General features: G+C 40.1%; 1 protein-coding gene across 2 annotated transcripts in view; it reads right to left on the minus strand.

Annotated features, from left to right (window-relative positions):
* The window catches only part of ELMO1 (engulfment and cell motility 1), a 290,415-nt gene that overhangs the window by 178,209 nt on the left and 99,164 nt on the right, over positions 1–13,042 (minus strand). For both annotated transcript variants that reach the window (XM_042888913.1, XM_042888914.1), the window contains exons 10-14: positions 10,132–10,283; positions 9,192–9,270; positions 6,256–6,306; positions 4,440–4,562; positions 3,049–3,180 (exon numbers count right to left, since the gene is read on the minus strand). In XM_042888913.1, coding sequence (XP_042744847.1) covers positions 3,049–3,180; positions 4,440–4,562; positions 6,256–6,306; positions 9,192–9,270; positions 10,132–10,283 — 537 coding nt within the window. The remainder of the gene's footprint in view (positions 1–3,048; positions 3,181–4,439; positions 4,563–6,255; positions 6,307–9,191; positions 9,271–10,131; positions 10,284–13,042) is intronic.

Here is a 13,042-nt window from a genome sequence, read left to right on the forward strand (position 1 = left end):
TGTATCCTACCTACATTTTTCAAAAGACACTTTAGCAATGGAGTTAACAGGAGAAAGGGAAGGAAGCCAGGCTAGCTAAAGACTAGTCAGACAAACTGTGTGATGCTGTCAGATTCATAGCCTGAGCTCCACAACAGGCCCTTCTTCCCCAGTCTGTGAAAGTTCAATTCCTTTTCAGCTATGGGAAATGTTATATATTTAGTGTCCCTGTACTCTCTGCTCAAAGTAAAAATTCTGTACAAGAGCAGAGTAACTACCCCCACAATTTACAATTAAGGTTCTTTATTTGTGCATTACTTCATCATTCTGTTAGTGCCTCCCCCCCCTTGAGACCCTTGTCATGGTGCTCTGAAAAGCTCACTTTCCCATATTTCTTTTCTCAGGTTATGCTTTCCCTTTTTTTTATCCTTCCACGTTTTCTTAACTGCTTGGATTTCAGCTCCCATTCTCTCATAGAGTTTGATCCCCATTCCCCGTTGGATGGCTATCAGAGTTACATGGCATACATTACTGCTGTAACCCTTGAATACAGTTGATCTCTGTAGGGCTAAAGAACAGCCCAAATGAGAATAATGAAAATATCCCTGCTGCACAGACACAGCAAGAGTTCCTGCAAACTCAGACAAGGAAGTAAGACATTTTGGTTCACAGCAAGTGTCTCCTTCAAAATGCTATCAGTTCAAATGCACTGTTGTTAATGATGACTTCAGCTCTGCAGAATCAACAGATATCTTGTGGGACAAACAAAAGCACTGGAAGAACAAGTGCTAGCCTGCAATCCTGTTGATATTTAGTATTTTTAAAGAGCAGGGAAACAGGAATAGAATTCAGAAAATCTGCGTGCTAGTCTTGGTGCAGCTTGTATCAGATGCTTTATTACGTAGTTTTTCAGCTCCAACTTCAACAAGGCAAGAAGATAAGGCTTTCAGAAGTGCAAGACGCTAAAGAGATCCCAGTGACAGTGGGCGCTGTGCATCTTCGTCCTCTGATAAAACTTGAGTGCACAGCAGATATCCAAAAGTGGTCAGCCACAATTAGAGAATGCTTGTTTTAAATTTGAAACATTTCTATTTTTCTATATGCCTGTAAGAGATGATTCTTTTACATCATTGTCTCAAAGCTTGCTGGGGACACAGATGAACAAGTCCTGGGCAAAAGCTGTGAAACCCTTTGTGTGGGGGACAAGATGGACAAGGCCAGGGGCAAGGAGAGAGAGATGAGCCGCAGCTAAATGGCTGTGAAGTGCTCCTTTGTGTGGCTTTATCTCAGGATGATGGCCATCTCAGGGGGTACTCAGTGACTCTTGCTCGAGGCCGTCCTTGTCACATAGGCAGGAGAACAAGGAGGATAAAAGAGGAACCGAAAACCATGAGGATAGGTTTCTGGCAACAGATTCCTCATGAAGAACATCATGAGGATTCCTGACTGTTAGATTCCTCGTGAGGTGACACCTGCATGCTGTTGAACTCTGCTGGCCTGCTGCCTGAGCGCTGCTGCTTCTTCAAGGCTTGACTGCACGACTGTCTCCGCTGCCTGCTCGCTGCCCATGGCCGCCACGCCGCTGCTCCCTGCCCCCACTGCGTCTGCCTCGGACCTTCAAACGCTGTGCGCCGGATCGCTGCTGCATCCTGCTGGTGACTCTCCCTGCTTCACGCGATTCTTGCATCTTTCCTGTCTTTTCTATCGCCCTCTTTCCCTTCCCCGTCTCCCTGATTAGGTTCTGTAATAAACTGGTTGGACTAACATATAAACATATGAACGTTGTTTCTTAATCTCACACCGGGTATACAGATATTAAAAGAACCTCATCTCCCTCCTATAAATTGGAGCAAGACAATGCCATAATCTCTGTTTGAACAGCTCCACCATGAAGTTACTACACCTCATCATTCCTCCTTGTCCCATCCCTAATCTAGGTTTGTCATCATTTCCTTCTTTGCCAGTTATTTTTCCATCACCTATAACATAAGGTCTGTGTGGCCCCATTTTTGTCCTTGTTCATCACAAGCAGAACGTCTACATCCAGCTCATACATCTATAAACCAGGGCCTGCATTTTTCTTCAGGCTTTGAAGGCCCAAAGTCCTCTGTTCATCTCACACACAAATTGTTTAGAAGCTGAGATAGCAATGATCTTCTGTAACACAGGAGGTGAGAACAGACTGACTGACAAGGACAACAAAAAAACCCACACTGAGATTCAAAAGCTTCCTCGTATCACTGACTTTACAACCATACTTACAACTCTAAAATGCCAAGTTCTTTCCCTTCGCTCTACTTACTTCAGACTCCTTACAGATGCATTAGCACCAATACAGTAGAATTGTTTCCTCACTCATAAGTGATGAAAACAACTACAAGAACCCAGAAAATCTCCTCCCAAAGCCACAAGGAAACCGGATAATACTGAACCCCAGGCACAGAACTGAGCAAAGCACATAAACTGCACAGTGAGCTTGTACCAGTGCTTAAAACCACCCCATCTGTATCTGTGGCTACCATACTATATTCAGTGTACATTTGTTGTGCCAACAGCAAAGTAATGAATCATGCAAGATGTGAAGCATACAATTTTATCTAAGGAGAAAGAAAATCACATGCTAACCATAACCCTACCGTCAGATGAAACAAGTTCAAGCAAACAAAACACTAGGTCCTACAAGTAAATACCATAAAAGACAGCTACCTTTGATTTACTGTGCTCATCACTACACTCTGTTAGTAAGAGCACAATAACAGGTCTGCCACAGATCCATTAGACAATGCTTGTTCAAAGATTCCATTAAGTTAAATTATGGTATGATGTACAAAACTGTGCTTCAAACTCAGATGGTTATTTCTTCCATTTAACTCTAGTGTCTGCTAAGCAATCATTTGGGGTTAAAAAGATTTGCAAAAAGACAAAGAAATTATGCTATTCTCCTGTTGGCAACAGCCAGAAGATCAAGCAAGAGATTTGACTGATTACAGAATGTACTGCAACAGATGCATTCAGCCATTTTCATTCAGCCATTTCCAGTGTATGATCACTCAGGGTTAAAATACTCACAATAAATCCAAGTTTTTTATAGTCTCGAGTATACATAGATTTGCGCTTCTCAATACTGCCACTACTGTTGTTAGGTTCCAATTCTGCATCAAATGCAATTCTTCGTAGTTCAAATATGATATCCCGTTGAGCCTGAGTCAAAACAAATGTTAAAAACAATTGTTAAAAATAACTCTCATTTTAATAATCAGTTCCACAAAGACTGTTTCAACCTTAATCTGAATTTTTTACTTGCTTCTCAAAGGCTGTCAACAGGAATCACTTTGTGGGTCTTATTTTCTGAAGGTCTCACTTTCGTAGGGTTCACATGCAGAGATACTTAAATGTTGATTGCTGGAAGTTGGACTCATGTTAACAAGGTCACTAACTATGCATTTCATTTTAACCACAGCCACGAAACTACAGAAGCCAATAGATCACCACCATTTCAAATTAAGCTGATAGTTGGGCTTTACTTACTTTGCTGACTTACACTGAAACAGCTTAACGCTCTGTGACCTTTTTGGTGACTGCCCATTTCTGTTGGCAAGGAAATGGGCAAGAAAGGACTTGCTGCAGTTACATGTAACTGGAAATGCTTCAAGACTTAGCATTATTTGTATTGATGGCAGTTATCTCAATCCCTCTACTGAGATATGTATTACGTAACTACATTTACGTTCTTCTAAGAGTCATATTTTCCTATCTCAAACTAAAGAAACAGGAAGAGCAAAATAACACATTTATGTTTATGATCATCTTTCCCTCTCATCTCCTTTTCTTCATATCATCAGTAAGTCTTGACACAATTCCCTCTTAAAAATGAAATCAGCTTCCCCTTTGTACATGGCCTTAAAAAGGAAAAATCAACAAAACTCATCTTCTCTATTTCTCACTGATTCTATACCAACATTTGAACCTCTTTGGGAAGTCTCTTTTTGCACAATGAATAGCATTAAGGCTGGTGTGTGGACACAATGAACAATGAACAACTACTGCACAGGCTCACAGCAACAAAAATGAGTTTGCTTGTAACGCCAATTGAGTTTAGTTGTAGAATGTTAAGTATCCATTTTTGCCCTACTGGAATACTTTTAAGGACTATGCATCTCCGTTGGTTCTGACAAGGATAAAAATTGAAAGTTTCACTTCAGTTTTAAATCAGGATGAGAGCAAATTCAGTTCATGAAACAACATACTAAAGAGAAAGGCTTGACCATTTTGCTGTACTTTTGTACATGTAATATAATAGTCAGTTCATCTTTTGACATACAAAAACACAACTGAACATCATATCATGAAAGAGGTTATGCAAGCATTTCTGGCAGTGTCTTTTCCTCCGTAAAGAGATTTAGACACAGCAATGAGTAGTTAACTTCTTCCTGTTCTGAAAGATCATATCAGATACTTACCTGATCCTGTGGATCCATTTTTGTCATCATTCTGTCTTCCAGAAGGTTAAATGTAAGTACTTGGAGAACGTAAAGTTGATGCGCCATTTCATTATTGATGGCCCTCTGTGCCCTGATAACATGCTATAAAAGAAAGATAGACTGCAGTGAATGCCACTGTATCAGAAAATCACATGAGTTGGACTCGGGTGTTTCCATTTCAGTATGTGTTGATAGGTAATGGTGTATACATATTCCAGAAAAAAAATTAAACCAAGGCTAATGCTGCCAGTTTAAGTATTCAGATGAAATACAGGCTTCATAAGAAATGTTAAGGAATGGAACTTTAACAATGCATCGATGCTTCCTCCTTTTAGCCACCACCCTGAGCCAGTGACAAGTGGTGAAAACAAAACAAAACAAACAAAAACAAACAAGAAAAATAGTAGGGAGCCACTCTGTAGAAAAATTTACTCCCTACCAAGAGCGTTAGAGACCTGCATTAGAAAGAGTGAGCATATTCAAAAACATTTATGAGAGTTGCTCCCTGAGCAGAAGAGCACTCAAGATGCCAACACAATGTGCAGATATAGTGATACAACAGTGAGTGCTACTGCTGCTGTCAGAGCTAGCATCATATGGCAATGCCACCACTACCAGACATCTGTGATCTACGTGAGGAAGATGGCTTAGAAATGCATTAGCATACAATAGCCTATACATACACCACAGAATTACCCCATTCACAAAGCAGTTACCAACTGGTGGATCATTTAAAAATCCCTGTTGTGTCTAAAACCAAACAGCTACAGGGGAAAACAGACCCAAGTTACTAAACACAGCAGGGAAGACATAAGGAAAGTCATGCAGGAGATTAGTACAACTGAAACTAGATTTCACTGAAGCCTCAGAGAAAAACAAAACTATCTGCCAAAAGCTACTAAAGTAGCATTTTATGACAGTAAATGAACACTTAAGAATATTATCCATATGCTTCTACCAATTTCTTATGATCACAAGCAATGCAAAAACATGCCTTATGAAATAAATTCCCTGTTTCTTTGTGTATGACTTCGTTGCTGCTGTTTCTTTTGCACGTATCACTAAAATAATGACAGTGAGTGAGAAAGGGAAAAGGTTTGTTTATTTGTTGCTGTTTGGTTTTGCTTATTGCCCACTAACACACAACAGATACTGAACTCACTCTTTTTAAGAAGAACTTTACCTTATTCCCTTCAAGAACTAATCTACGCTAAGGTTGATGTCAAAATCCCTATGATTTCCCAAGATAGTTGAAGTAAGTCTTTTATTTACATCCATTAACTTCATTCTGGGCTGGATATCCTGCTTCCTTTGTACAAGTGGCAACAAATTGTGTGCAGTTTGATATCAAGATACAGAGTCTCCTGTAGAACCAAAAAACACAGGTTTTTTTGGTGTGATTTTGCACAATGGAAAACCCTGTGTGGCTTGCATAGTTTCCATCAGGTCTAAAATTTAAAACAAAGGATTTACTACAAATCCTTCAGACATTGCCTAGACTTCACATGTAAGCTCACACTCTCAGTGGGAAGAAGATCCCCCAGATACTATTATTTTTTTTATTCTGCATTGTATTGTCAGGAAGAAATAGCATTTCACTGGGCTGGAAAAACACCATTTCAGATCATCAGTTTTGAACCCACTCAATATCTTCATGTTATACATTAAAGGCTTCCAAATGTATCAAAAGCCAAAGAGCAATTAAAGCATGTGAGGATAAAACCTATGCACATAAAAACTCAATCCAGCTTTTCTCTCTGCTAGTGAAAAGTAATGTTGAAAATGATATACTTACAGTTAGGATAATGGAGCGGAGCTGCTTTTGTGCCAAAATGTTTGCCATTTCCTGATTTAGAAAAAAAATAAATAGAAACAGGTATTTTAGTGCTATTCCTATAGCAACACACCAGTTGACAAGGTTCAAGTCTTAAGTTTCTGCAGTGTTTCTTGTAAGCAAAATGAAGCAGCTTATCAACTACAACAGTAAGAGTTATTTTGGTGCCACAAAGTCAAGATTACTTTGCTGTGAAAAAGGGGACAGAGTGAAAGCTATATCAAGCTGAAAACTTTGGTGATCCAGTAACAGCAACACAAGATCTCAGAGGAGACTTCCGTGGGCTCAACAGTGCTTTTTCACACACCTGTTCAAGCACAATTCCCCCCTCACAACTCCCATTCCTCAGCCACACAGCATGAACACCTTTCAATCTGTCAGTCAGGCCTTTAAAATCAGACATCAAAAAACATGCATATCTATATTAATATTTTGGCTGTTTCGGAGTCACAAAGTCTAATTTTTAGATTGCAGCTCAATGCTGTTTTTTCACAGTAACTAATACTTCCCCCCTGTACGTTGCTAGCAGTGCTGGCATTGGTCCACTGCTTTGTCTCCAATTAGTTTCTCTTTCTAGAAGTAATGGCCAAGTCCCTATCAACCAGGATGTTTTGACTTTCTCTCTTAGACATCTGGCCTTGGCTGCCCATGCTGCAAACTACCCTAAAATGCATAGGAGAGAGTATTTCATGCTAATAAAGAATGAAAGCCTGGTCTCCTGAATCATGCCTAACAGGCACGTATCCTATTTTTAACGTTTTCCACTTATATAGAAATGTGCATGCATGGATGTGAACACATTAGCATACGTATTTCATACATCAATGCATTTAACACTTAGAAGTTACCATGCATGTATTTTTAAATTCCTATTTGAAAAATGTACAATTTAAGAATTTGGTTAATTTGGGTAACATACTGCACTCTGCTATTTAGGTACTGCTTGCTGCTGTGAATTAAACAGCTAACAACAAACCTTACCCTTGTACTTCTAATCAATGACCTACAAGTGTATCACAGTCCTACATAACACAGCACAGCAAGTCAGTGCTGACACTTGCTTAAGGACATTCCTGGAATGCACTATCATTCAGTCCAGCTGGCATCACATCAAGATTTTGTTCACACAGGAATAACGCAGAAGAAAGAAGGAACCAAAACCAAGAGAATCTCAGCTTATAGTTTTTAAGCTTTTTTTTTTCCTGTCAGAGCTGCTTTCAATTGCGCATAACAGCTGAAGAATGAATGATGCAGATGCATCGATTCTCTATGGAAATGCCCAACTGAACTGCAGGGGGAGTGCCAGGCACATGATACAACTCATGTTACAGGGCACAGACTGGCTGTTAATGTGTAGCTGTACCCAACCAAAAGATGGACAGGCAAATAATGAGGTGTGTTTTTGAAAATTCATTTTGCTTTTTGCAGACAACCAAGCTGTTACTTGATTTGTATATGTGGAAGTTAAAACCTGTCACTAGAATATCATTTTTGCCCACTGAACCAAAAACTGCGACAAGAACAAGAATTCACAAAACCTATGACTATAATAAAACCAGCCTTGTCTCCAAGACACCTTCAAGGCTATTAGCAGCTGATGAGCTGTCTTTTCTAAAAAAAGTACTGTAGTAACAGAGGAGAACAAAAATTATGTGACAAAATTTCCCACCTCATTTCCCATAGCAACGTGTCCCTCTGAAAATGCAGACAAGTGGGGGAAAAAAAGCTCTTCAAACATTCACAGTATCATTTCACTGCACAACATCTCTTTTCTAATATACAGAATTCTCATTCCTCATTTTTAAGTAACCTACATTTTTTCTAGATGATTGAGTCCTTGACAATGGCAGAGGAAGCAAGGCAACAAGACAATCCTCATTAAAAAAGAAAAACTTTGAATCTCTTTGGCTTTTTGCATTACAGAAATGGGTGTGGAAGTGTTGAAAAAAAAAAGTAAAGAAAAGGCAGATACCAGTGTGAATTTAAATCCTTTTCTTAACTGCAAGGTTAGTCACTCACATCATACCAGTCCCCCTAGCATGGAAGCAGAGAGGCTGTCTCCTTGCATCCAACAGATCTTGGGGCAGGACTAGTCCAGAACTTGTTTGAGTTCTGGCAATCTGCAGACATTTCTCACATGCTCTTGTGGAGTACGGTTTTGCACAAGTGAAGTTTTTATTCCACAGTTTCCATTTTCCATTTGTATTTTGTGTTAGTGTTTGTCTCAACATTCTCCAGCGTTCAAAAGTGCAAATAAGTCTAAGACAAATCCTCATGAGGATTTATCAGCAGCTCTCAATGACCTCGTTTTGGTCACCACAAGAATTATCATCATGGTTCCTGGTGATGGAAATACTAAATAAATAAATTAGTAACTCTGTTTTGACACAAGCTAATTACTTGATAAACATGGATGAAACTCCTCTATTTCATAACACATCACATTCAATTGTTTAGCATCAGCTAGCAATCCTGAAGTCTTTCCTTTTGAAGCTTCTGATCTCTGGCCCTAAAGTTAACTTAGAATAGTGCGTTGACATTCATGAAATGCTGACGTGCCAAGATAGTCCCTTTATCAAAAGGAACACATTACTTATTAAGAAATCTGGAGGGGAAAATGACTTACCAAAAAAATAGCCTGGGTTTACAAGCTGTGCTGGCAAAGAGTTCAGTACAATAAATACTACAGCCAGCCACAGTCAATATGGTTCATGTGAGGTTACAGGGAACTACAGAATTGCAGAAGAATTCTTAACCCTCCCTAATACTGGTACAAGATGGAGGTAACTCCACTGAAATGAATGCTATTACACCAGTGACAGTAGTGACTGGGACATCTGCATGTATGAACATAGTGTGTTTCCTACAATACATGGATATAAACCCCAACAACTGACCTGCCTCTTGTCATCCGGGGCCTTAAGGAAAAGTGCATTTATTACTGCAATGGTGTACGTCTGGATTTCTTGGTCTGTCCTGTAAGGGAGAAAATCATAAACGTGAGATATGACCACGAACACACAAGCTACAGAAACTCATTTTCCAGTTGCATTACGACCAGTAGGAGATCAGGGACTGTTTGCACTTCGAGTTACTCATATAAAAGCTAAGTAATTAGTCACTCGGGTTCTCTCTATTATTAGTAAGAGAAACATGATGCTCAGCATTCAAGAAAGGTGAAATGAGTAACAACCTCAAAGTGCCATTAATCAGGAGCTCAGACAACGAGCTCCACCCAGATGCTCAGATGCCCCAGCTACAGTTAGGAAGAAGAAACTGTAAATGGCTCTGAAGAAAACCTTGTTGATATTAAAAAGCTTTCCAGGTGAGTAGAAAAAACGCCCCAGCTAGGAGGTGTGCATTCCAGTTTAAAACGCATTACCCTCTGCTAAAGGAAGTGGTTTCCATCCACTGAACAGCAGTGCATTATTGTTAAAGAAAAGACCTCTCTCTTTCTAAATGTACCTTCAACAGAACTTGACCAAGTTTTGTCTTACACGTTTCCCAGAGGCTGACTGGCAAAACCATACCATCTGTATGCTGATGGTGTTAAGCATTTAACCACAACCAATACTAGGTGCTCTCCTTTTCCTTCCCATTTCTTAACCATACAGGCAGCTTTGCACCAAGAAAAAATTAATTAGTAATAGAAGTAACAATACTAGAAGTCTATGATCAAGCTACTCCAGAAAGCTGGCTATTTGCCATTCAGCCACAGATGTGGAACTTATGCAGGAGTTTTCATATCACTCCTTTTCTAAATGCTGTGCTCATTTGGAAGAATAAAAATTAAAAAAAAAAAAAACAGCACATCAAGTGGCATTTGAATATACTCACCCCTGGAGATGTGGGATTAGCTGCCCAATTGTGATCTCCTGTGCCACCTTCTGGTACAGGTCATGGCTATTGAGCACCATCGATTCCAGGATCGCTAGTGACCGTTGTAAGATAGAGATGTCTGAGGCAAATTTGTTCACATAGCTTGCTATCTACAAATTAAGACATTTAGAAAATTTGAGTCCTCTCATAAAACCAGGAAAAGGGAAGAAACAAACTGTGGAGTTGTCTCAGAAAAGTGTTGAGAGTAAAAGCAGTCTTGACTACATGCCAGGCATCTGTTAATACCTGACAGCAGTCAGCCAGGCACTGCAGGAACCTTCAGAGGACACGGTAGCACCAGGTTTTTCAGCTGGCATGAATCACCTCAGATTTATGTCAATCTAATACCCGCAAAATATATGCTTCTGTACTAAGTTACGCATAAGATAAATCAGCATTAAAGAACGATAGATGCTGCGTTTTTTTCTGAGGGTAACTTTGGAAAGGATAACAAAAATTCTGCTCATTTTTTCCAGTGTCTGTGCAGCCTGTGCTCTCTAAACAAGCTCAGAGCAATGGCTGCAAAAGAAAAATTCACATCTAATGTTCTGGCAAAATGCATCTGCAGCAAAATAAGCTATATTTTTCTTTCTTCTTCTCATCAACAACAGCTCTCTCCAGATTACAAATTAAAACTGACTTGATTACCATTTATTGGCACAATTGATTGTGTAACTCTAAATACAGTCTAGTCTTGCTGTCTGTGCATTCATTTCTGTCACTCTTACTGAAAGCTGCTATGAAGGAATGGCACACTGGTAGAAACCATGTGGCAGCATGTGTTCCTTTGCATGCTCCACAACCTTCTCCCAGGAAAGACTCTCATCTTCTGCTGACAAAGGAACAGAGAACTGCTTGGATTTTCCTCAGATGTATCAATATCAGCAGAGACAAGCAAAAAAGTACCCAAGGAAGTACAGGCAAACAGAAAAAAAAGTCCAGTGACCAGTTATTTATTCTTCATAGCCAAGTAATAGACTTGAGATGGGGTCACTACAGCCTATTAAACACATTCTTTCCAGAAAACCTCAAGTCCATCCCCTTCTTTAGTAGTCACACTTCAGGACACCAATGCGGTTTTGATACTGGAAGCTCACTTAGACCCTTGTATAATTTTCCTTCTGGAGAAAGAAAGGCATGCCAAATGCTTGGAAAAGCTGCCTAGGCAACTGTAAAATTCACAGTATTGACACATCACAACAATGCTTGTGCCCTCGTGACGTTCTGCGCAATGCTGAAGCAGCAAACTCCTGCCTTTCTCCCCTTCCCACTTTTTAAAAATAACTATGGTTGGAGACTGTGAAGAGAGAGATGGATTTCTTTTTCTGCTGTTCTACAGCATTGGTGTTTATTGCTCTGCTACTTGCTTTGCACGTACATGAACAAGAACATGCTGTGCAGAATGCAACTCCGTTCATGAAACAGAAATTGGATTTACAAAAAATAAAAAACCAACCCATGCATGCATGGGGAATAGGTGGAGAGGAGACTATTTCTGCTCTGGGCTTTCAATATGTGCTGCCTGCAAGTCCTCAGCACAATTATTATTTACATTAGTACATAATGTACAGTGTGCTGTTTAGGGTGACAAGCTGCATCTCAGCTCGTACTACCTTAGCTCTGCTAATGCTAATCTAGTTGTTTTCTGATGCACCGTGTCAGGGCTGCCAGATGTCCACAAGTCCCACAGCACGTACACTGGGCATGTACAGATCAGCTCTGCACTGCTCACACAAGTGAAATGCACTCTGGATGTCTCAGTCACCAGGCACACATGGATCAACCGTGTAGCAAGAATACAACGTACCCAGAATGTGTTCCGAGTTGTCAGACTACTGTCACCCTCTTCAGAAGCCCTGACATGAATCACTCTTTGTGCAGCACCTCTTTGCCTCAGCGGTTCAAGTGCTGGTGTGAAAGCTTCACTGCAATATAACATATTCCCAGCAGGGGCCTGCTGCACTGATCTAATTACAGATAGCTGAAACCTCAGCCTAGGAAAGGCTGCTTCAGACACATGTATTCTTCTGATCCTGGGCCACAATGTCTTTTTACAACAAACATAAGCTCAAGGTACTACTGAAGCTGGCCTGTGTGCTCAGAGAGCTGTGACATCTCACACAGAACATACATGCAAAGCATCTGCTGGGTAATTTCCATGCTAAGCTATGTACACTCAAAACCACCTTGCTGATGTATGACATATGTCTAGAAAAGATGTCCAGGCAACTCTGCCATGATAAACGAGGCATGCAATTTTCAGAGGGCACAAAATAAGAATTTATATTCCCATATTTGAAGTTCTGGGTGCGGAAAAAAAGGAATCAATAAGAGTTCAAATTCATGTCAATTGCTGTTCTCTGGAGAACTCTGCTTACTGAGCACCATGTGCCAGGAGGGCTCTCAACATCCAAATATAATCCTGCACTCGTTTGTCAAAACTTCTGATGATAAATAATGATGCATGCTCACAAGAATAGAGCCTTTTCTCCAGGAACAAGCCACTTAATGGTCATACACTTTCACATGAAAACCTGGCACACAGATGTGTGTCACTAAGGATAAAATTGTAACCTTGCTATCTGCATAGCCTTATGTAGCCCCACATAATAGAAGTGACGGTGCAGTTTCAAGGGAAATTAAGCATTAGAATGCCCTTACGTATTCAAGCTCAGTGCTCTGCTGACACAGGACCTAAATGCATGGAGTAAGAGCAGGCTAGAGAGAGCTAAACTACATATTTCGAGCCCTCTTCCTGTTTCAGCATCACCTGAAGTGAGAGAAATATGTCATTTAAAAGTTAAGGACAAAAGCACAAACGAACAAACCAAACAGACAAAAAAAGAAGCGAACAACAAACGCCACATCC

Source organism: Lagopus leucura, unplaced genomic scaffold (assembly GCF_019238085.1).
Source record: "Lagopus leucura isolate 7727_CA_CO unplaced genomic scaffold, USGS_WTPT01 Super-Scaffold_100157, whole genome shotgun sequence".
Taxonomy (NCBI): Eukaryota; Metazoa; Chordata; class Aves; order Galliformes; family Phasianidae; genus Lagopus; species Lagopus leucura.